The sequence below is a fragment of the Mesocricetus auratus genome, unplaced genomic scaffold (genome assembly GCF_017639785.1).
Source record: "Mesocricetus auratus isolate SY011 unplaced genomic scaffold, BCM_Maur_2.0 Super-Scaffold_100014, whole genome shotgun sequence".
In the NCBI taxonomy this organism is placed as follows: domain Eukaryota; kingdom Metazoa; phylum Chordata; class Mammalia; order Rodentia; family Cricetidae; genus Mesocricetus; species Mesocricetus auratus.
Genome location: NW_024429197.1, coordinates 30,898,154 through 30,919,438, shown reverse-complemented (window position 1 = coordinate 30,919,438; position 21,285 = coordinate 30,898,154). Strand labels below are relative to the sequence as shown.

Here is a 21,285-nt window from a genome sequence, read left to right as displayed (position 1 = left end):
AGTCACCCTGTGTACCCACCTCTGGCTGGACTGAAACTCAATATGTAGACCAGGCTGGCCTGGAAATCACAGAGGTCCACCTCCTTCTACCTCTGTAGTACTAAGACAAAAGATGAGCACCACTGCACTCAAAATTCTTAAACTGTTGACTTTCATATCTAAATACTTCTGTGTTGGCAAGTCTTATGTCCACTTGACACATAAACCAGAGTTATTTGAATGGACAGAACCTCAATAGAAGTGGGAAAGGTTTACTTTAGCTCACAGTTCCAGATTTCAGTACATCACAGGAGGTCAATCAAAGTGTCAGACACTTAAAACAACTGCTCACATCACAACTACAATCAAGAGCAGAGAGATGAGTTACACACATTTGGTGCTCAATTACCCTTCTTTACTCTTACACAGCCCAGGACCCAAAGTCAGACAACTGTGCCACCCACTTTCAGGCTGAGTCTTTCCACATCTATTAAGGCAACCAAGACAGTCCCCCCAAAGACAAGCCCGCAGGCCAACCTGATGTGACAATCTGTCACTAACATTCTTCCCAGTGATTTTAGATTGTGTCAAATTGACAACTGAATTAAACATCACATCTCCCCATTCCATCAAATAATGTTTTGTTTGTTTGTTTTTGTTTTTGAGACAGGGTTTCCCTGTGTAGCTTTGGAGACTGTCCTGGAACTAGCTCTTGTAGGCCAGGCTGGTCTCGAATTCAGAGATCCACCTACCTCTATCTCCCAAATGTTGGGATTAAAGGCATGCACGGCTACCACTGCCTGGCGATTGTGGGTCTTTAGTTTCTGGTTTTATGTAGTGGTCTCAATTCTAATTCTCATGAATTAAGTTAAAGATGTCATCTACTACTTGAAATATTCCTAAGGTTGACAACAATAGTTTCCTTTTTCTGCACACCTGAAAGGTTTGTTTTTGTTTGTAAGAAATACTTTTATAGGCTGGGCAGTGGTGCCACGTTGCTCTGTGACCTCTACAATATCACTATGGCACTCTTTATTCCTTCCAACTAAATAAATAAATGTAAAAAAATCATCTTAAAATTATTTATTATTATAATTTGGGTTTTTTCCTTTCCTTTTCTTTTCTTTTCTTTTTTTTTTTTTTTTTTTTTTTTTTTGAGACAGGGTTTCTCTGCATAACAGCCCTGGCTATTCTATAACTAGTTCTGTAGACCAGGCTGGCCTCTAACTCACAGAGATTCGCCTACCTCTACCTCCCAAGAGCTGGGATTAAAGGTGTGTGCCACCATACCTAGTTTATTTACTTTCTTGACAATTTCGGTTTTTTTAATTTTGTTTTTAATTTGTGTTTTGTCTACATGTATGTATAGGCATGACATGTATGCCTCGTCCACAGAGGTCAGAAGAGGGCACTGGATCCCCTAGAAGTTGTGGACCATCTTGTGTACTAGGAACTGATTGATCCTTGGTCCTATCCAGCAGCAGCCAGTGCTTAACTGCTGAGCCATCTCTCTAGCCCAAGATTTCATCTTTCAAGTTTTATCTTTTTATTTGTCCATTTATTTGGAGTGTGTGTCCCAGAGAGACCAGAAAGGGAATCAGATTCCCTGGAGCTGGCATTATAGGGGATTGTGACCTGTCTGACATGGGTGCTAGAAACCAAACTACTGATCTGAAACTGGAGTTACAGACAGATGTGAGCTGCCTGCCATGTGGGTGCTGAGAATTAAACCCAGACCTCTGGAAGAGCAGCCAGTGCTCTTAACCACTGATCCATCTCTCAACCCCATCTTTTATTTTAAGGAATTGTTTTATTTTTATTGACATGTATGTATCTATGTGAACATGTCACATGTTTGTGAATGCCTGAGGAAGCCAGAAGGTATTGGAGCTGAAATTATAGGTGATTGTCAGCTGTCTGATGTGAGTACTGGGGATGGAACGTAGGTCCTCTAGAAGAGCAGCAATCACTCTTATCCCTCTGAATCATCTCTCCAGCCAACATTTAACTTAAAAAAATAATAAAATAAAAGACTAGCCTGGAACTTTATGCAACTCAAGTTGATGTCAAACTTTCAGTCTTCCTACTTTAGTTTCCCAAACCCTGGGATTATAGGTAGTATTACACTTGGCTGTGAAGCCTTTTTTAGGACTGAGTAATATCTTGGACTTGGGACTCTAGTTGTCTGGACTAAAATGCCATTTACAAATCTATGTAAACTTATTAGGTAAAGGACTTAGTCTTCCTGTACTTCAGTCCATGATCTAAAAAAATGCAGATAACAGTACCTACCTCATATGACTGTTGTCAGAAATAACTACACTCTAAATGCAGAACTCTTGAAATAGTGCCCAGCATGTACTAACTGCTGAGTCAGTGCTTATTTTAGAATGCAAGTTCCACCAGGAAAAAAAATGTTTTGTTCACTGATAGTCATAAGCCTAAAATAACATCAACTACATCATAGCAACAAACGTGTATTAAACAGTGAATTCTCAAGCACAAATTTACTGTTAGGTGTACTTTACTCCTAGAGAAAGAGAGGACACACCCAGAATTATTAAATCACAAGGTTAGAACTTAAAGAATGGACAAGCATCACTGAAGCACTCACATACCCATGTTGGCTTCCTACTACCATACTTCATGAGAAAGCACCTCTTGGTTTGTGGATTTTTGTTTCTTTTGCAGTGCCAGGATTGAACAAGTACAGTGTCACTGAGCTACAGCCCCCCACTATTTTCTACCAATAATTCCACTGGGTCAGACTTCTAGAAATAGGGCATCTGAGACCAGATTTAATCAAATCCTCCACTCTTCCCTTTCTGACATCTTACAAATGAGGGAGTCAATAAAGTAGCCTCAAGGACACAGGTGATATCATTGTCAAGAACAGATATTAGGGCCTGGAGAGATGGCTCTGTTATTAACAGCACTGGCTGCTCTTCCAAGGGATCTGGGTTTGATTCCCAGCATCCACATGGCAGCTCACATGTTTGTAACTCCTGTTCTGGGAAGCTGGTACCCTCACACAAACATGCATGCAGGCAAAACACCAAGCCACATTTTTAAAAAAGCACGCAAATATTATGAACTACTGAACATAAAGGTTTGTGTTTTTGTGCTGGGGCTCAAACCCAAGATCTTTTGCTCATTTGTTCATTTTTGAGATAGAGTCTCATACTGCAGTCTGGAGTTGAATTCAAAGAGGCCCCCTGCCTCTGCCTCTCTGAGTGGTAGGATTAAAGGCATGTGACACCTTAACTGGCTCAAACCCAGGGTCTTGTCTCCTCCATGCTACTCAAATGCTCTACTGCTAAGCTATATCCTCAGCAGTTTTACTAAAAGAATCACTAATTACTCTTCTGAAACTGCTAGATTAAAACTTAAAAGCAGATAAAGCAAGTTTTCTGCATGCATCACTTCAAAACCTAGCCAATATGGCTAGTAGCGGAGTGCTAAAGGGCAAGGAGGTAGAGTTCTAGCTGAAAAGATCAAGGTTTCCAACGGTAATCAATCCCTCCCCGCTTCCTTCTTAGGTCATGGAATAAAGCTATTCTGAGAAACAAAAAATTTAGGTCAGTAATCACTGAGCATTTATGGATCATACTGAGTGATGCCTCAGGATTATGTCCCTCTTAGCCACAAGCTTGCATTCTGAAGTACAATATAGTTCACAGACACAGGTTTAATAATGTAAAGAGCAGTTATGGGCTTAGTTTCCTGGCTTTGCTACTTACTAGCTATATGGTCTAAGGAAAAGCAATTAGAGTCAGTTTCCTTATCTGAAAACGTGAAGCTAGAGCTCTATCTTAGAAGCTAGTGGTATGGAATAGAAGCAATGTATGTGAAAGCCAGCTCTAAAATACTAAAGTAAGCTATGCATGATGGCACACACCTATAAAGTAATCCTAGCAATGGCAAGGCCAGACAGAAGTATTGAAAATTCAAGGCTACCCTGGGCAACACAGCAGGTTCAAAGCCATTTAAAGCTACATAGTGAATGTAAGCCTCAAAAAAATCCAAAGGCTGTCTATGTACCCCCATGGTATGGCATATCCCAGAATACAGAAGGCCCTGGATTCAATTCCAAGCACTGAAAATAACACACAACTAAATAATATAATAATGATTTTAAAATAAATAATTTCAAGGAAATTGCTACTATTACAACATGATGAGAGTGGGAGTTTATATACCTACTAACTGTACTAACCAAAAGCTGTCCCCATTCCAGAACATGTTTCACAATTCATTTAATAAAGGGCCATCCTTCATCTCAAATATGACACTACTTCACATAAAGCCTTTCCACCTGGTTACCGTGGCCTGTACCTCTAATCCTAGCATGTGGGAGGGTGAAACAGATGATCACCGGAATCTACCAGTTCAAGTCCAACCTGGACAATATAGCAAGAGCCCATATCAAAAAAGTAGCGAACCACAAGCTTTTCAAGATCCTAATGGTTTTTAATATGACTCAGAGTCTCTCAGTCTGACCACAGGTTTGCTTTGTCTAATCTACCACACCTTCAATGCTAAAGTCACAGGTTCTAGAACACACCCTGCCTAGCCTTCATGCTACCCTTAGTGACTTTATTTTGTTCTGCTTTTTGAGAGAGGGTCTCCTGTAGCATAGGCTGACCTCAAAATCACCAAGGATGACTTTGCTCCTGTTATCACCCAAGACTAAGTATACACCAACCCCTAACCCTGCTCCCATATTACTGATCCCTTTCCTCCTCCTAACTAGCCCCCCTTCTATTTTCGTGTCAGAGACTAGGACCCCATGAGCCTCTCCACTTCCAGGACAGAGTAGTGAGCCGATCTTGGGTAAATCTTGTAACACAAGTAACCAGAGCTACCTGAGCTTAAGAGAACAGCAGCTGTGTCCTGATCCTCATGCCTCTATCTATACTCTTTACTTTCAGCATCGTCTGTATTCGTGACTTTTCTCAGCATGCCTGACAAAAACAACTAAAGGAAGGATTTACTTTGGCTCACAATTCAAGGACTATGGTCTGCCATGGTGGGAATGGCATGTCAGTGAAAGTGAGGCAGCGGGTTATATCCCAGCAGCAGTCAGACAGCAGAGGGCTAAGGCCTACTCCAGACCCAGCTTTAACTCAAAATGCCTGTCCTGTGGCAACACATTTCCCCAGGTGGGCACTACCTCTTACAGGTTCCACAACCTACAACAGGAAGACCATAGGAAGTTAACTTAGACACAGGAGCATATGGAAGGCACTTCACATTCAACCCACTATATTGTTGTTCTGATATAGTTTTAATTATGTGTGTCCATGTGTGACTATGTGGATGTGTATGTCAGTTTGGGTATGTGCATATAAATGCTGGTGTCTGTGGAGACCAGAGTTATCAAATATCTGGGGTTACAGGTAGTTGTGAGCTACCCAATGTTGGTGATGAACATTGAACCTGGGTCCCTTGGAAGAACATTAAGTGCTCTTAACCACTCACTATTTCCTCATGTGGATTTTGTTTTCGAGACTGAATCTTTCTATGTAGTCCTCACTGTCCTAAAACTCCTTATGTAAACCAGGCTGGCCTTAACTCAAACAGATTCTCCTGCCTCTCTCTGCCTCCCAAATGCTGGGATTAAAGGCATATGTTACTGAGTCCAGCTTTATTTATTTATGTTTGTTTATTTAAACACTGTAACCAAAGTGCCTATACAATATTGCCCAATTCTTTGCAGTTGGCCAAAAACCATCTGTGCATCAGATGAGACAGACTCTAATAATCAACAATGACAGAAATATAAAAATAAGGCAGAGGCAGGAGGATCTCTGTAAGTTCGAGACCAGACTGGACTACCAAGCGAGTTCCAGGACAGCCTCCAAAGCCACAGAGAAACCCTGTCTCGAAAAACCAAAAAAAAAAAAAAAAAAAAAAAAAAGAAATATAAAAACATAGCAACTGATATATATATCCTATGAAAGAACTGCATAACAGAGATGGGTGTGACCTAGGGTTTTTGTTTTTTGTTTTGTTTTTGTTTTTTGAGACTGGCCTGGAACTCACTCTGTAGACCAGGCTGGCCTCGAATTCACAGAGATCCGCCTGCCTCTGCCTCCCGAGTGCTGGGATTAAAGGCATGCACCACCAACACCCAGCGACCTAGGGGTTTTGTTGTTATTTTGTTTGTTGTCTTTTGAGGAGTAAGCAGGACGATCAGGGTTCCCGTGAATTTCTTAGACTGCAAGTCCACTGCACATGTGGTTCCTCTCATTATACTAGCCTCTCCACAACAGAACTCCAATCTAATTCCTTGAGTCTTCACTTGAAAGAAGGATCCTTTCCAAAGCCACACTATCATATTCCATGATGCCACCATGTCTTTCTTAGCACATTTTAAGAATGCTAAAACCCTTCACATTCACAAAGATATAAAAAGGTAGGGACCACACCTGTGTCACAGCTGTGATATTCCCAATGCAAACAGAGTCAAATGGCAGAAACACTATCAGATGAATGAAAGGTCAGGGCTGTATCTTAGGTCTGAAGTATCAGCAATACAAGAGTTCTTGTAGGAAATACAACTCTCAGGCTCAACTCCAAACTTAATGAATCAAACTCTGGAGGTAGGAAGCCCAGCAAACCCTTCCTGACTCACAGTAAACTGAGAACCTTGGCCTTAAATATCTCAAGTATCAAAAATGTACCATAACAAACAACTGAAAAATAAATATTACAAAGCCTTATAATAATCATTCAATTATTTATTAAATATATATCAAATGTACTGTGCAAGAAAAACAAGAACAAAAAAAAGTAGCCTCTACTAGTAATTTCCAGCTCACAACAGGCCAGGATTTTCCCTCTAAGTTAGCTGAATATGAAGCTTAAAACACAATAATGCCCAATTATCCGCTGTGGTCTACAAGTGTTTTCCCCAAATTCATAAATGAATGTCTACCTAGCCTAAAGAGGCAGGACCTTTGGAAAGTGATTAGGCAGAACCCTCCAAATGAGACTAGTGCCCTTATATAAAAGAACCCCAGAGAACAGCCTTGCTTATCCACCACATACAGATACAGAGCAAACATCCATCTATGAACCAGGGCAAAACTCCCACAAGACTCTGGACATGGTGGTGCATGCCAGCACTCAGGAGGCTGTGGTAGAAAGACACCCTCCAGTCAGCCAGTACTGCGTGTAGCAAGACTGTCTCAAAAAAGGATGTCGGACAGTGGTGGCATATGCCTTTAATCCCAGCACTTGGAAAGCAGAGGGAGGCGGATCTCTAAACTCGAGGCTAGCTTTGTCTACAGAGCTACTTCCAGGACAGCTAGGGCTACACAGCGAAACTGTCTTGAAAAAATAAATTATAATAAAAAAGGTGATGGGGGAGGGGGAAATGGGATACGACTCAGAATATAGCTCAGATGACAGAGTCATCAGGCATGCACAAGGGTCAGGGTTCAATACACAGCTCAATATAAACCACATATTGTGGCACACACCTAAAATCTCAGCACTAGGGAGGCTGAGGCAGGTGGATCATGAATTCAAGATCATCCTCTACTACATAGTGAGTTTTAAACCAGCATGGGCTACACTGAGGCTTTACTGTAGGGGAGCAGTAAAAGAAGGGGCTGGGACACAACAGTCATATAAATGTTTTCCTTGAAAGCATGAGGCCCGGAATTCAGATCTGCAGCACCCACATAAGCTGGGCATGGCAATGTGTGCCTATAACCCTGGTGCTGGGATCCCTGAAGCTCACTGGCCTACCAGCCCAGCCAAATACACAAACTTCAGGTTCAGTAAGGGATTCTGTCTCAAAAAATTAATAAGTAAAGGGATTTAGGAGATAGCTCACAGTTAAGAACACTTGTTGCTTTTTCAAAGAACCAGGGTTCAATTTATGCTTACAACCATGTATAATTCCACTTCTAGGGGATTTGACACCCTTTTCTGACCTCCACAGGCACCAGGCACAGAAGTAGTCATTATACACATAGGCAAAACACTCACATTAAAAATCTGAAAGAAATTTGAATTAAAAAAAAAAACAACTCTGGCCTCTACAAGCATACACATGCATACATAAATATACATGTACACGAGCACTGACACACATGCATGTATATATACTATATACATGTTAACACACACAGAGAAAAGAAAAAGAAAGCACCTTTCAGACAATGAATGTGTTGGTGCCTGTCCCTGGATATCCTATGCTCCGAAACTTTTAAAGTTTTGTTGTTTCTAAGTTTGTCTTCTGATGATACTCAAATCCTTTCTTTCCTCCCCACCCCCCCCGCCCCCAGAGACAGGGCTTCTCTGTGTAGCCCTGACTGTTCTGGAACTCATTCTGTAGACCAGGCTGGCCTCAACTCCAAGATCCACCTGCCTCTGCCTTCCAAGTGCTGGGACTAAAATAAAAGCATTCACCACCACACCTAGCTTTCACATCTTAAATTTTGTTCATCTTCTACTCACATTTATAGTGAAGCTTTCTTCTTCTTTCCCAAATATTGCATATAAATTCTATTCCTCTTTTAGGCCTACCTCAAATGACTCTTCTGAATCCTAGTGGGAAGGCCCACATTTCCAAAAGTCTAAGCCTAGTATCTTCTCCAGCAAGATGACTCTTTAGTCTGTCACTATACTAATCCCACTATATTCCCTTTTTTGTTGTTGTTGTTGCTGCTGTTGTTTTTTGGAGACAGGGTTTCTCTGTATTGTTTTGTAGCCTGTCCTGGAACTTTCTCTGTACACCAGGCTGGCCTCAAACTCACAGAGTTCTTCCTGCCTCTGCCTCTTGGGTGCTGGCATTATATTATTTATGCACCAAAAGCAAGATGTTTTGGTGCACCCTGAAGAGTCTGCTAGGTGCCTCAAATTTCAGTGTGAGACTGTATTTGTCAGGTGGGGAAATGAGACCACAAATTGAATCATTCAAGTATCTACCTGACCTGGGCCCTGAGAATAAAGGGAATTAAGTAAGGCACAGTTGTTTCCAGAATCTACATTCTATGGGAAGGAACAGATTAGCACACAATGACAGTAATAAAAGTGAAGGAGGCAGTCACTGGAGAATGACAATGTATGAATGGCAGAGTCAAGTCAAATGAGTTATCGAATGTTTATATGTTAAATAGCCAGACAGTAAATTACTTTCTTAAAAACCAGATGGAGGAAAATAGAAACCAGGAAACTATGGTTAGCCTGAATTCTTTTGACTAGAATGTATTATTCCTTTGACTAGAATGTAAATCAAAATTTAGCTTATTGTATATGATGTTTTCAATATATACTGCAAAACACAGGTAACTCAACTCACTTAAAAAATGGACTGTAGTCACAGCCATTTTGAAGCACAAGGAAAATTTGCAAAGAAAAGGTTCCTCCAAGAAAGGACAGAAAGGGCAAAACAAATGCACCCTTTAGAAGGAAGGAATTCAGAACCTGTCAGAATATGACTGCCAAGCTGATTTTCAGACCTCAAATGCCCTTGGTCTCTGCCTCCCAACAAAAACAAATCATTTGTTCTGAGCAATAACTGTCAAGCTTGCAAATTAAAAAAAGGCTTTTAATTTCCCGAACTGTAACTCCACATGAAAACACACTCAAAAAATTTCAAAACCTTTTTAGATACTTCTGTCAAAAGGCCAGATGTCCACATAAGGCCACAATATGTACTATGTAACACACTAACACTCATGTTTTTGCAATGACACTAGGTAGTAAAGCTTCCAGACTATTCCTCCATACCTCCAATCTCCCCGCTTCCGCCCTCCAAAACAGAAAAGGGAAAGGCAGGCTACGAATCTGTTCGTGCCCGCCCAACAGCTCCCGGGAAGCAATCGCCTTCAAATTGTTCCTGCTTAGCCCCCTGAAGACTGAAGAAGGAAATAGGGACAGAGGTGCTAGCCGGCGACGAGGACATCCGACAAGGGGCAGAGGAAATGCGGATGGTCGAGGACCAAGGGGAAGAGGGGGCGGCGGAGATAAAATGGTGAAGAGGGGTGAGAAGGGAAAGTAAGCAAAATGTGGAAACAAAAAACAGGGAAGGAAGGGGGGGCTAACGATCACAGAGGAGAAAGAGAATGGTTGAGAAGAAAAGAGGGGTTAGGACGGGGACTAAGGAGGCTGTCACGGGGAGGGGGGGACAAATGGGTGTCACGGAGAGAAGGGAGATTAAAGGATGCCCCCTAAAAGGATTCGCTCCTGCTGGATGGGGAACGCCGGGCCAGAGGCGGAGGCCGAGGGTGCGGGAGGAAGGGTGAGGAGGCTAGGCTGCCCCTGCGTCCTCGGGCCACCCGGGGGCTGGGGTGGGGGGGTAGGCAGGCCGCGCTATCTCACCATGGCTGCGTGGGCCTGGTCCTCCGGCATGCAGCCTCGGTCCTGAGTGTGGTGGCGGGCCGAGCCCGAGCCCGCCCCTAAGATCTGCCGGCGCGGGGGCTCCAGGAGGCTCGGGTCGGGCAGCGGCTCCGGGCAGGGCCCAGGCCTCGGCCTCGCTCTTCTGAACTACAGCACCACAGCCGCAGCCGCAGCCGCAGCCTGACCGAAACACAGACTCCGCCTCGCTTGCCGTGCCCTCCGCGCCCCGCCCCCACGAGGTCCCGCCCCTCTCCCGTGCCTACCGCGCCCTACCCCCTAGAAGTCCCGCCCCTCTCCCCGTGGTGCCGCGCCCCGCCCTACAAGGCCCCGCCCTCTCGTCCCGCCCCCCTCGAGACTCCGCCCTGTCCTAGCGTAGACTCTCCTGTCTTATAGCGAGAGTCCTTAAAGGCTCCACGCCGTCTGAAGCAGGTCAAGCCTTTCTGACTGGAAGAGCTTTAAACCTCACCACCTCCAGGAGACTGCAGTGCTTGCTCTCATTTTTTTTTTCTTAATTTATTTAATGTGTATTGATGTAAGGGTGTCAGATCCCCTGGAACTGGAGTCACAGACAGTTGTGCGTTGCCTTGTGGGTGCTGGGAATTGTACCAGGGACCTCTGAAAGAGCAACCAGACCTCTTAAACTCTGAGCCATCTCTCCAGCCCCTCACTCTAATTTTTAAAATTTAATTTCTGATTCCCGGTCATTAATTATTATTGTCATCATTCTTGGTGATGTAAGCTTATTGTTACACGATTTTGTTTTGTTTTGTTTTGTTTTGTTTATTTGAGACAGGGTCTCTACAGAATCTGGCTGTCCTGAAACTTACTATGCAAACCAGTCTGGCCAGGAACTCACAGAGCTCCTCCTGCCTCTGCCTCCTGAATGCTGGAATTTAAGGCATATGCCACCACACCCCAGCTCAAACACTTAAAAATATTATATTTATTATTTGTGTGTATTTGGGCATTATGGGGAGTATACCTGTGGAGAACAGAAGACTTCCAGTTCAGCAAGTCAGTTCTCTTCCACCATGTCGGTCTCGGGAATTGAACTCAGATGATAATCCCAGGAGGTAAGGGCCATTTAACCTCTACATCATCTGACCAGTCCTAAGTAATTTATTATTTTTAAATTTTATTGTACGAGTATGGGTGTTTTACCCGCATGTATGTCTGTGCTCCACTCGTGTATTTGGTGCCCACCGGGCCAGCAAAGGGAACCAGATCCCCTGGAACTGGAGTTACATAGCAGTGAGCTGCCATGTGGAAGCTGGGCATTGAATCAGTGTTCTCTGGAAGAGCAGTCAGTGTCTTGGGTGTTGAACTCTGTCTCCAACCAAGGATGTTTGACTTTTGCAGTGCTCTGGCCTTTCTGGTTCCCCTCCTCTGCAGACCATCCTTGTTTCTGCCTCCCATTGCCACATTTCTTACTGCCAGTGATTGTGACCTCTTGAAATGCCCGTTAATTTTTAAAATTTATGTATCTATTTATTGCGATGCTGAGGATGAGCCTAGGGCCTCTAATACACTAGGCAAGTGCTCTGCCTGCCACTGAGCCCACAGTGTCAGTTTTGACTATATCTCCCTTCCCCTCCTTAACCTCCTGCCTTTTTAGCTCTCTCTCCGATACTCCAACTTTCAACTCATTCAAGACCCAAAAGCCACTGGCACTGGCCCATTTCCTTTCATTATTTCCTCGAACTACTTTTAGCATCTCACTTCAAAAATTCATTTAGAGTATGTTGCCACGTCCATACACACAGACCATGCATACATATCTCTCCTTGCCTAGGTTATGATTAGTTTGTTGAACTGAAACTTCTTTAACAGAACAACTCCAGTCAATCTTTGAATTAAAACAAAAGGTTGAAAAAGTCCTGTATGTCCCTCATCATTTCTTCATTAGAGAAGTTTTGAGCTACACTCAGGGGCTACAGCCATGCCCACTCCTTGTAATTCTGTAGATGCAAAGTGGAAAGACCAGGCTTTTGCCAAAAGTTTTTAGAGATGACTCACAAAATTCAATAACCTACCCTATATAAATGTAACCAAACATTTTTATTTTATATACCTTTGTCTTTTTCTTTACTGAATACTAATACCTCATTTATTAACTTTACCTTTTTTTTTTTAACCCATCTTTAATCTATCCTCCTATTGAGGATGATCCTCCAATCCACCCTCCAACTGAGGGCAACTTTTCATCTTAGGTTCCCTTGACCTTTGTTAGGTGAGGGCCTAGACATTTAATCCAATCCAACTTTCAACTGAGGGTTTAATCATGGAGATATTAAATATTTTTAATAAAGCAGAGATTTCCCTTTTAGGAGGGGAAACTCAGACTCTCGTGTTGGCAGCAGCCACTCCCAATGTATTTATTAGTGTTATAAAGGCGATGAATGGGGAGCTGCAGTGACTAACTGCCATCAAAACGGTGGGAGGGGTTTTCCTCACCAGTGTCCATACTTCCCTTACCTGAGTTTGGCAATGTTTGGATCATTTTTATCATGGCGAGCATTCCTAGTGTCGGGAGCAGAGTTGGGGTCAACATGCCTGATGCACCGTTCGGGGACCCAAATAGGCTTCTCACTTCCTGGAGGGAAAACACAAACAGCCCCTCGGACCCTAGCTAGTAGGGGAGTGGGTGGCTGCCATTTTCCTGTAATCAAATCCTTCCATCTGACCCATCCCAAAGACTGGGAGGGTTTGTTCCAATGTCTCTCCATGGCAGACAAATTATTACTGTCTATGGTCAAAAAATTTAAAATATAAAGTATGGTGGATAACTGAATATTGGGGGAGGTAACATACTCCCCCTTTTTTATTTTCTTAAAATACTGTTTGAGAGTGGCATGGGTGCGCTCCACAATGGCCTGTCCGGTGGGGTTGTGAGGAATACCAAAAGAATGGATAATGTGATGTTCCCTGCAAAAGGCAGCATATTATTGTAAAACAGAATAAAAAAATTACCAGAAAAATACAAATTTAAAAACAGGTAAGCTGGCTGGAGAGATGGCTTAGTGTTTAAGAACACTGGTTGCTCTTCCAGAGGACTGAGGTTTAATTCCCAACACAAATAACAGCTCACAACTTCAGCTTCAGGCGCCAGGCATACATGGGTACACATACATGCAGACAAAGCACCAATATGCATTAAAAAAAATGGGGGCTAGAGAGATGGCTCAGCAGTTAAGGGCACTGGCTACTCTTCCAGAGGACCTTGGTTTAATTCCCAGCACCCTCATGGCAGCTCACAACTGTCTGTGACTCCAGTTCCAGGAGATCTGACACCCTCACACCAATACACATTAAATCATTTTTTTAAATGAGAGTGAGTGACAGGCAAGCACTGCATACATGCAACCAAAACACCAGTGAACGTAAAATAAAAATAAGTTAAAAATAAATAAAAATAAAAATAAGGCTACTAAACATAAAGTCTGTGTGTGTGTGTGTGCGCACACGCACACACACACACACAAACACACACACGCTAACCCCAGGGCCCTCTGTCACTGGGCCACTCTCAGTCTTCCCCACTTTCAAGTATACATAGTTCAGGTAGCATTAAGCGCTGGGGTGACCATCACCACCCATGCTGCTCCAGACCTGCTGCTTGCCTGCTCGCTTTCACTTTATGGCACTGGGAATTAGCCCTAGGGCTTTGTGTATGCGGTGCAAGTGCTCTCCTCTTGGGCAATATACTCAGCTGCTCGGAACTCTTCTGCTCTTGCAAAACTGAATATCCATGCCCATTAAATAGTAACTCCCTATTCTCTCTCACCACCCCTTGGCAAGCACTGGGCTACCTTTTTGCTGAGGTTGTTGCAGTACTGAGTATTAACTTGATGGCCTCATACGTGCTATGCAAACTCTCTACCACTGAGCCACACCCCAAAGGTAACATGGTCCTAGTTTTTAATCTCTATGAATTTGATTACTCTAGGTCAGGGGTGTGTATTTGTGTTTGTGTACGTGTCCAGGGATTTAACCTATGACCTCCAGCAGGTTAGGCATGCTAGGCAAGTGCTCTACCATTGAGCTGTATGTCCACCCAAATGATGATGGTGATGTTTTGTTTTTTGTTTTGTTGAGACAGGGTCTTACGATGTAGTCCTGGCTGGACTAGAGCTTACTATAAAGATCAAACTGGCCTTGAAGTCACACAGATCCATTTATTTCTGCATCCAAAGGGCTGAAGTTAAAAATTGTGTATCACCACACTTTGTTCTTTCTTCTTATTAAAAAAAAAAAAGGGAGTCGCAGCACTCAGGAGGCAGAGACAGGTGGATCTCTGTGAGTTCCAGGCCAGCCTGCTTTCCACAGTGAGATCTAGGCCAGTTGGGGCTACACAGTAAGTTCTTGTATGAAAACAATAACAAAAGATGGAGCTAAAGTTGATGTGTAATCAATGAAACCAATTAGAAAGTCCAAAAAATATATCTAATATACAAGGAAATATAACACGATCAAGATATAATATTAGGCCCGGCGTTGGTGGCGCATGCCTTTAATCCCAGCACTCGGGAGGCAGAGGCAGGCGGATCTCTGTGAGTTCGAGGCCAGGCTGGACCGACAGCCTCCAAAACAATACAGAGAAACCCTGTCTCGTAAAACCAAAAAAAAAAAAAAAAAGAGTTAGTTGGGGAAAAAGCCTAAGCTAAGGACAGGATTTCATAATTAGTAATAAGTCTCTGGGTCATCATTTGTGGGCTGGCAGTCCAAAGATAGTCTGAAAAAAAAGGCTTGCTACATAATACATTTAGAGATTTTCCCAGCACTATGGATGAATTAGGTCTTTGTTTTCATTTTGGCAAGTGGTGCTGTCTACATGCTGAGTTTTACTGTCATCATGGAGTCAATTGTGCCAAGGTCTCTGGGCCTACTTAGGTCTGGGGCCCTGGTACAGTATATAAAAATAAAAGCCTATAGGACAAAAGGCAACATATAGAGAGGCAGGGGACAAATGACTGCATATGTATACTTGCATTTCATATCTTAGAAAGATGGACACTTTTAGTGGTGGCGCACGCCTTTAGTCCCAGCACTCAGGAGGCAGCGGCAGGCAGATCTTTGTGAGTTCAAGGCCTGCCTGGTTTACAAAGCAAGTTCCGGGACAGCTAGGGCTGTTACACAGAGAAAACCTGTCTCAAAAAACAAAAAAAAGGAAAGAAAGAAGGAAAGATGGACACTTTTCATATTTATATACAGAACTTAATTCAGTAAAAAAAAAAACAAAAAGGTGAAATGTGCAGAAAATATGTATTGATAGAAAAAGAAGGGGAGGCTAGTGAGATGTTTCAGTGGGTGAAGGCGCTTCCCCCCCTTCCCCCGTGCCAAGACAATCTCAGTTCAGTCACCAGGACCCTCATGGTGGAAGAAGAGAACTAACTCCCATAAACTGTTCTCTGACCTCCATCTGTGCGTCATGGCACACATGCTTACACATACATATACACACAACATACACACAATAGAAGGGAAATACAGTAACTTATGCTTAGAGTCCTAACATTCAGGAGGCTATGGCAAAAAGGTCTTAAATTTACTGGGAGATTGTGGTGCACACCTTTAATTCCAGCACTCAGGAGGCAGGTGGATCTGTGAGTTCAAGATCAGCCTGGTCTGCAAGAGCTAGTTCCAGGACAGCAACAGAGGAATCCTGTCTCCAAAAACAAAAAAGGTCAGGCCGGGCGTTGGTGGCGCACGCCTTTAATCCCAGCACTCGGGAGGCAGAGGCAGGTGGATCACTGTGAGTTCGAGACCAGCCTGGTCTACCGAGCAAGTTCCAGGACAGCCTCCAAAGCCACAGAGAAACCCTGTCTCGAAAAACCAAAAAAAAAAAAAAAAAAAAAAAAATTCCTGATAATGAACTTGATGTCTGTAACCATCCGGGAGCCTTCATCCAGTGATTAATGGAAGCAGAGGCAAACACACAATTAAGCACTGAACTGAACCCAAGGAACCCAGTGACAGAGAGGGGAGTATTGAGCAAATTGGCAAAGAATGGGCTGGCAAAACCAGCAGAGACAGCTGATCTGAACAGGGGAGAGCTCTTGGACCCCAGACTGACAGCGGGGAGGCCAGCATGGGACTAATCTGGATCCCCCAAATGTGAGTGTCAGCGAGAAGGCCTGGGCAACCTATGGGGCCCTGAGCTGTGGATCAGTGTCTATCCCTGGAATACAAACAGTCATCATGTGCCCATAGCACAAAGAGTGATGCTCTTTCAGCCTGGACTCTTAGGGGAGTGCCTGGACCCTACCCAGAGTGAAATGACAGACTCTAGATATCCCCTATGTGGAAGGAATTGGCAATAGGGTGGGAGGCTGGGGGGGGAAGGGGAGTGCGGGAGGAGGGGAGGGAGAGGGAACTGGGATTGACATGTAAAACAAGCTATTTAAAATCAAAATAAAAAATGATAAAAGAAAAAAAAGTCATAAGTTCAAGGCCAACCTGAGATACATATTGAGAGTTTGTCTCATAAAATCAAAAATAAACGTACGGCATAGTATTGAAGGAGCAATCTTTTTGTACACTGTGAAGATGTGTTGCTCTCATTTGGTTTAATAAAGAACTAAATGACCAATAGCTAGGCAGGAGGAGGTTAGGCAGGACTTTCAGATGGGGAGAGAGTGCTGGGATGAAGGTGAGTGGAGTTGCCAGGAGACTCAGGAAGAAGTAAGATGAGCATGCCCACTGAGGAAGTGTACGGAGTGGGAGTCATGTGGCAGAACATATATAAGAATTTAGTTTGTAAGAGTTAGTTAGTAACAAGCCTAAGCTATTGGCTGAGAATTTATAGTTAATAATAAGTCTCTGTGGTTATTTGGGAGCTAGCTGGCGGGACAGAAAATTCTGCCTACAGACAGACTTTGATACCAGCACTCAGGAGACAGGAGGCAGAAACAGATGGATCTCTGATTTCAAGACCAGCCTGATCTACAGAGCAAGCACCAAGACACCGAGGGCTACACAGAAAACTCTAGCAAAAAAGAAAACCAAAATAAAATAAATAATAGTGGGGGTATGGTGAGGGTGGTGACCCAGGCTTAGCAGGAAGATCAGAAGTTCAAGGTCATTCTTAGCTACAAGTCAAGTTAGCCTGTTAATTTAGATTATCACAAAAAAAGAAATAAAAGAAGAAAAAGAAAGTTAGTGTAGTCTGCTCCAGCCCCGGGGAATCAGAAGAACTGTCAAGGATAGAGGGAGGAGTTTGGTCCAGGTGTAACAAATTTTTTATTCTATTAAGGTAGTTAGTCCTACAAAAGTCAGTATTCCCTCAACCTCACCATTCATTCTCTTTGTGCTGATTAGCCAATCTCCTCAGAGTATGAAATCAAACTCACTAATGGGATAAGACACAAATTGAGTTAGAGATAAAAACAGATGCCAACTTTGGCTTCTGGCCACATCCTTTCTTACAAGAGAAATTGCCTTGCTTGTGACAGGGCACCCACTCTTAGTAGGTCCCAAGAACTTAGCACAGCTGAGTCCATGATGGAAATGCCATTCAGGCTCTAAAACTCAGCACGAAGAGTATCACCCGCCAAAATTAGAACCAAGGCCTAATCCACCAAAGCCAATACTTCTGGAAAGGTCCCTAAATATATTAACCCAGCTTTTGTAGTTCACTTCTGGATAACTGTTCGTATGAACTGAAGTATGTCAACATGGATTTTGTGCTTAAAAGCTCACCCTGAGAAAGGCGGGGGCTACACTGGGATCTGCAATACCCAGTGTAGTCCCTATCAGTTAATAAAGACTTTCTATTGGCTTAAACCGATGTCTGAGCAGTCTCCTCTGGTAGATACCCCAAAACAATTGTGGAGGTTGCACTGAGATCCTAGAGATCACATCTTCAGACAGGAGTCTCAAAGCCCCTTGGAGCAAGGAAGGGTGCAGGTGACATGGGGACTTCTGTGGTGTGTGCAACCTGAGATGTTCCAGGTCCCCAGGGCTCCCCTTTGACCAGTCCTTACCTAACAATTTAGGGGGATCTGACACCTCTACCCCAAAAGGAAACAAATTAGACAGTCACCTGGTCTGTCTGTCACCTCCAAAGGTGAGTATGGTTAAGACGCCTTCTGTTTGGACACATTAGACAGGTAGAACATGGCCACTGATCTAGTGTCCAGGATCCATGTGAGACATCACTAGTTTCCTATGTCTGTCCAGGTGTAAATGTGTGGTGGCCACCCCTAGTGTTGTTTTTACTCTCTCTCTCTCTCTCTCTCTCTCTCTCTCTCTCTCTCTCTCTCTCTCTCTCTCTCTCTCTCTCCCTCCCTCCCTCTCTCCCTCTCCCTCTCCCTCTCTCTCTCTCTCTCTCTCTCTCTCTCTCTCTCTCTCTCTCTCTCTCTCTCTCTCTCCCTCCCTCCCTCTCTCCCTCTCCCTCTCCCTCTCTCTCTCTCTCTCTCTCTCTCTCTCTCTCTCTCTCTCTCTCTCTGTGTGTGTGTGTGTGTGTATGTGTGTGTGTGTGTGTGTGTGTGTGTTTCTTTGTGTTACTGTCAATTTTGCTTCCCTGTATTGAACATTGCTTTCTCTGGTAGGAGAACCTCCCCTAGCCTGACTTAAGACATGTGCCCCCTCTTGTTGGGGACCCAAAACCTTTTGGCTCTGCCAGGTCACCCAGAGAAACCCAAAAGAACTCTGTCTGCTCCACTCCAGGAACTCTTGCTTGTTTTTTGGCTTGACTCCCGCTCAGGGTCAGGGTTGGTCCCTGTGTGGAGGGAGGGAGGGAGGGGCTGGGCCTCTCATCCAGGACTCCCTGCATCTAAGCTGAGTGCTCACAGGGAGAGCAGAAGTAGTTCCCCCTGGTGAACATTCCCTCTGCTCTGCTCCATGCCTGCTCCAAGCAGACCCAGAGAAGGGGAAAAATCACCCTAGGCTGAACCAGTAGGAAAAGAGAAAGTTCTACTCCTTTCTCTTTCATTATTTATGTTATCTTTTCAGCTAGTGATCTTTAAAACCCACCAGTCTCTGAAAAGAGAAAAAAACAAAAACAAAACAAAAACAAACAAACAACAACAAACTCAGGCTGTGCAGGGGTTCCTGATCAGACAACACAGCATAGACAGAACAGATTTTTCCCTTCTGTCCAACACTGACCAAGGAGACTTTAAACAACTTTCACTAGATCCCTCTTAAAGGATTAAATACAGCTACTAAAAATATTTCCTTTATCACCTCGTAGACCCAAGATATACACACAAAGGTGATATAAGTAGGCACCAGAGGCTGGAGGTAGCTTACAGGTGTTTAACAATAGAGAACTGATTGGAATGAGAACTTTTGCATAAACTGAAAGTCACTGTCATCTTCTCTGATGATGAGATGCAATTAGACTTACAGATACCCAGCAAAATTTTGGTGTCTTGCCCTCTGTAGGAAGAAACCAACCCCCAGGACTGGTCCAACACCAAGCTCCTGTAATTGTTCAACTAACCAGTTTAGCTACCTTTGTCCAAATTAAACAATACCCAAGGACTCCGGAAACGAAAGGGAAAATTGCAGCCCATATTGTCTGGCTTAAAGAGACAGGCATCCTGGTGTCCCGCCAGTCATCCTGGAATATGTGTCTCCTGCCTATGAAGAAACCTGGGACCTCTAATACTCATGAGTCTGATTCTTCTAAAAACAGGTGTACAGTGTCTTGGACCTGAAAGATGCTTTCTTCAGCCTCCCATTGGCAGACTCGAGTCAACCCATCTTTGTTTTCAAATGGACAGACCCAGTGGGAGGTCACAGCGGGCGACATACCTGGACCAGGTTGCCCCAGGGTCTAAAAACACTAAATGCAGACTCCCTGCACTTTCTGTCAGAGGTCACCTGGGAAAAGAGCCACTGAGAAACTGCTATGAGAGTTACAGACCTTGGGCTACAAAATGTCAGCTGAGAAAGCCCACCTTTGGAGGTCAAAATGACAGGCAGACCTGCTGCTGCAGCATCAAGCAAGTGGTTGGATGGTTTTCAAAAATGGTATTATAGCGATGCAGGATTCAACAAGCTGGGTTTAATGAGAGATGATACAACATATGAGACTGGAGATGTGAAAGCAGCCATAAGAAGGCTTCCTGAGAATCTTTATAATGACAGAATGTTTGGAATTAAGAGAGCCCTGGACCTGACCATGAGGTATCAGATCTCGCCTAAGGAGCAGTGGACAAAGCACGAGGAGGACAAACTCTACCTTGAACCCTATCTGAAAAAGGTTATTCGGGAAAGGAAAGAGAAGGGAGAAAGGGCGAAGAAGTGATCTTGTAGTTGATCTACGGATGCGCCTGGTCTCAGCATATTCTAAGAAGTTGTTTCAACCTGAATCACAATCTAAGAGTTATTTGCTCTGTAGATGCCTCGCTTTAAATAAATATCTATTGTAACCATAAAAAAAGAAAGGAAGGAAGAGAGAAAGGAAGGAAGGAAGCAAGCCCACCTTTGTAGAAGGCGACCTATGTTGGCTACCGGCTGAGGGGAGGCAAAAGGAGCCTACCTCAGAGTAGATTGCTGCATCCTTCAGATCTCAGGTCCAAAGACGGAGAGACAGGCTCAAGAGTTCCTAGGTACAGTTGGCTATTGCTCCCTCTGGACACCATAGTCTGCAGAAATAATAGCAAGGCCTCTACACACCAGCACAAAGGGGGCACTCAGCCTTGAGTCTGGACTGAAACTAAACAGAAGACATTTGGGATTTTAAAAACAGCTCTGACCTCGGCCCCAGCCCTAAGAATTTCAGATGTCTCAAAATCTTTTCATCTGTGTGTCTATGTTTTGTTGTTTTTTTGTTTTTTCGAGACAGGGTTTCTCTGTGGCTTTGGAGGCTGGCCTTGAACTCACAGAGATCTGCCTGCCTCTGCCTCCCCAGTGCTAGGATTAAAGGCATGTGCCACCAACACCTGGCAACAAAGGGGGATTTAATTCAAACTTTGGAACCATGGAAATGCCCCATGACAT

The 21,285-nt window shown here is 43.8% G+C and overlaps 2 protein-coding genes across 2 annotated transcripts in view; one reads left to right on the top strand and one right to left on the bottom strand.

The window, feature by feature from the left end:
• Positions 1-10,542, bottom strand: part of Zyg11b (zyg-11 family member B, cell cycle regulator) — a 49,361-nt gene extending 38,819 nt beyond the window's left edge. The window contains exon 1 of the mRNA XM_040757000.1: positions 10,318-10,542. Within this exon, the coding sequence (XP_040612934.1) occupies positions 10,318-10,347 (30 nt within the window). The 5' untranslated portion in view covers positions 10,348-10,542. The remainder of the gene's footprint in view (positions 1-10,317) is intronic.
• Positions 10,543-20,254: 9,712 nt separating this feature from the next.
• On the top strand, positions 20,255-20,590 carry LOC101834545 (cytochrome b-c1 complex subunit 7-like). Its single transcript, XM_040757173.1, has one exon. The coding sequence runs from the start codon at positions 20,255-20,257 to the stop codon at positions 20,588-20,590; it is 336 nt and encodes a 111-aa protein (XP_040613107.1).
• Positions 20,591-21,285: the final 695 nt, after the last annotated feature.

Excerpts from the sequence above, each read along its gene's own strand:
- LOC101834545 (XM_040757173.1), top strand. The coding sequence starts at position 20,255 with ATGACAGGCAGACCTGCTGCTGCAGCATCAAGCAAGTGGTTGGATGGT.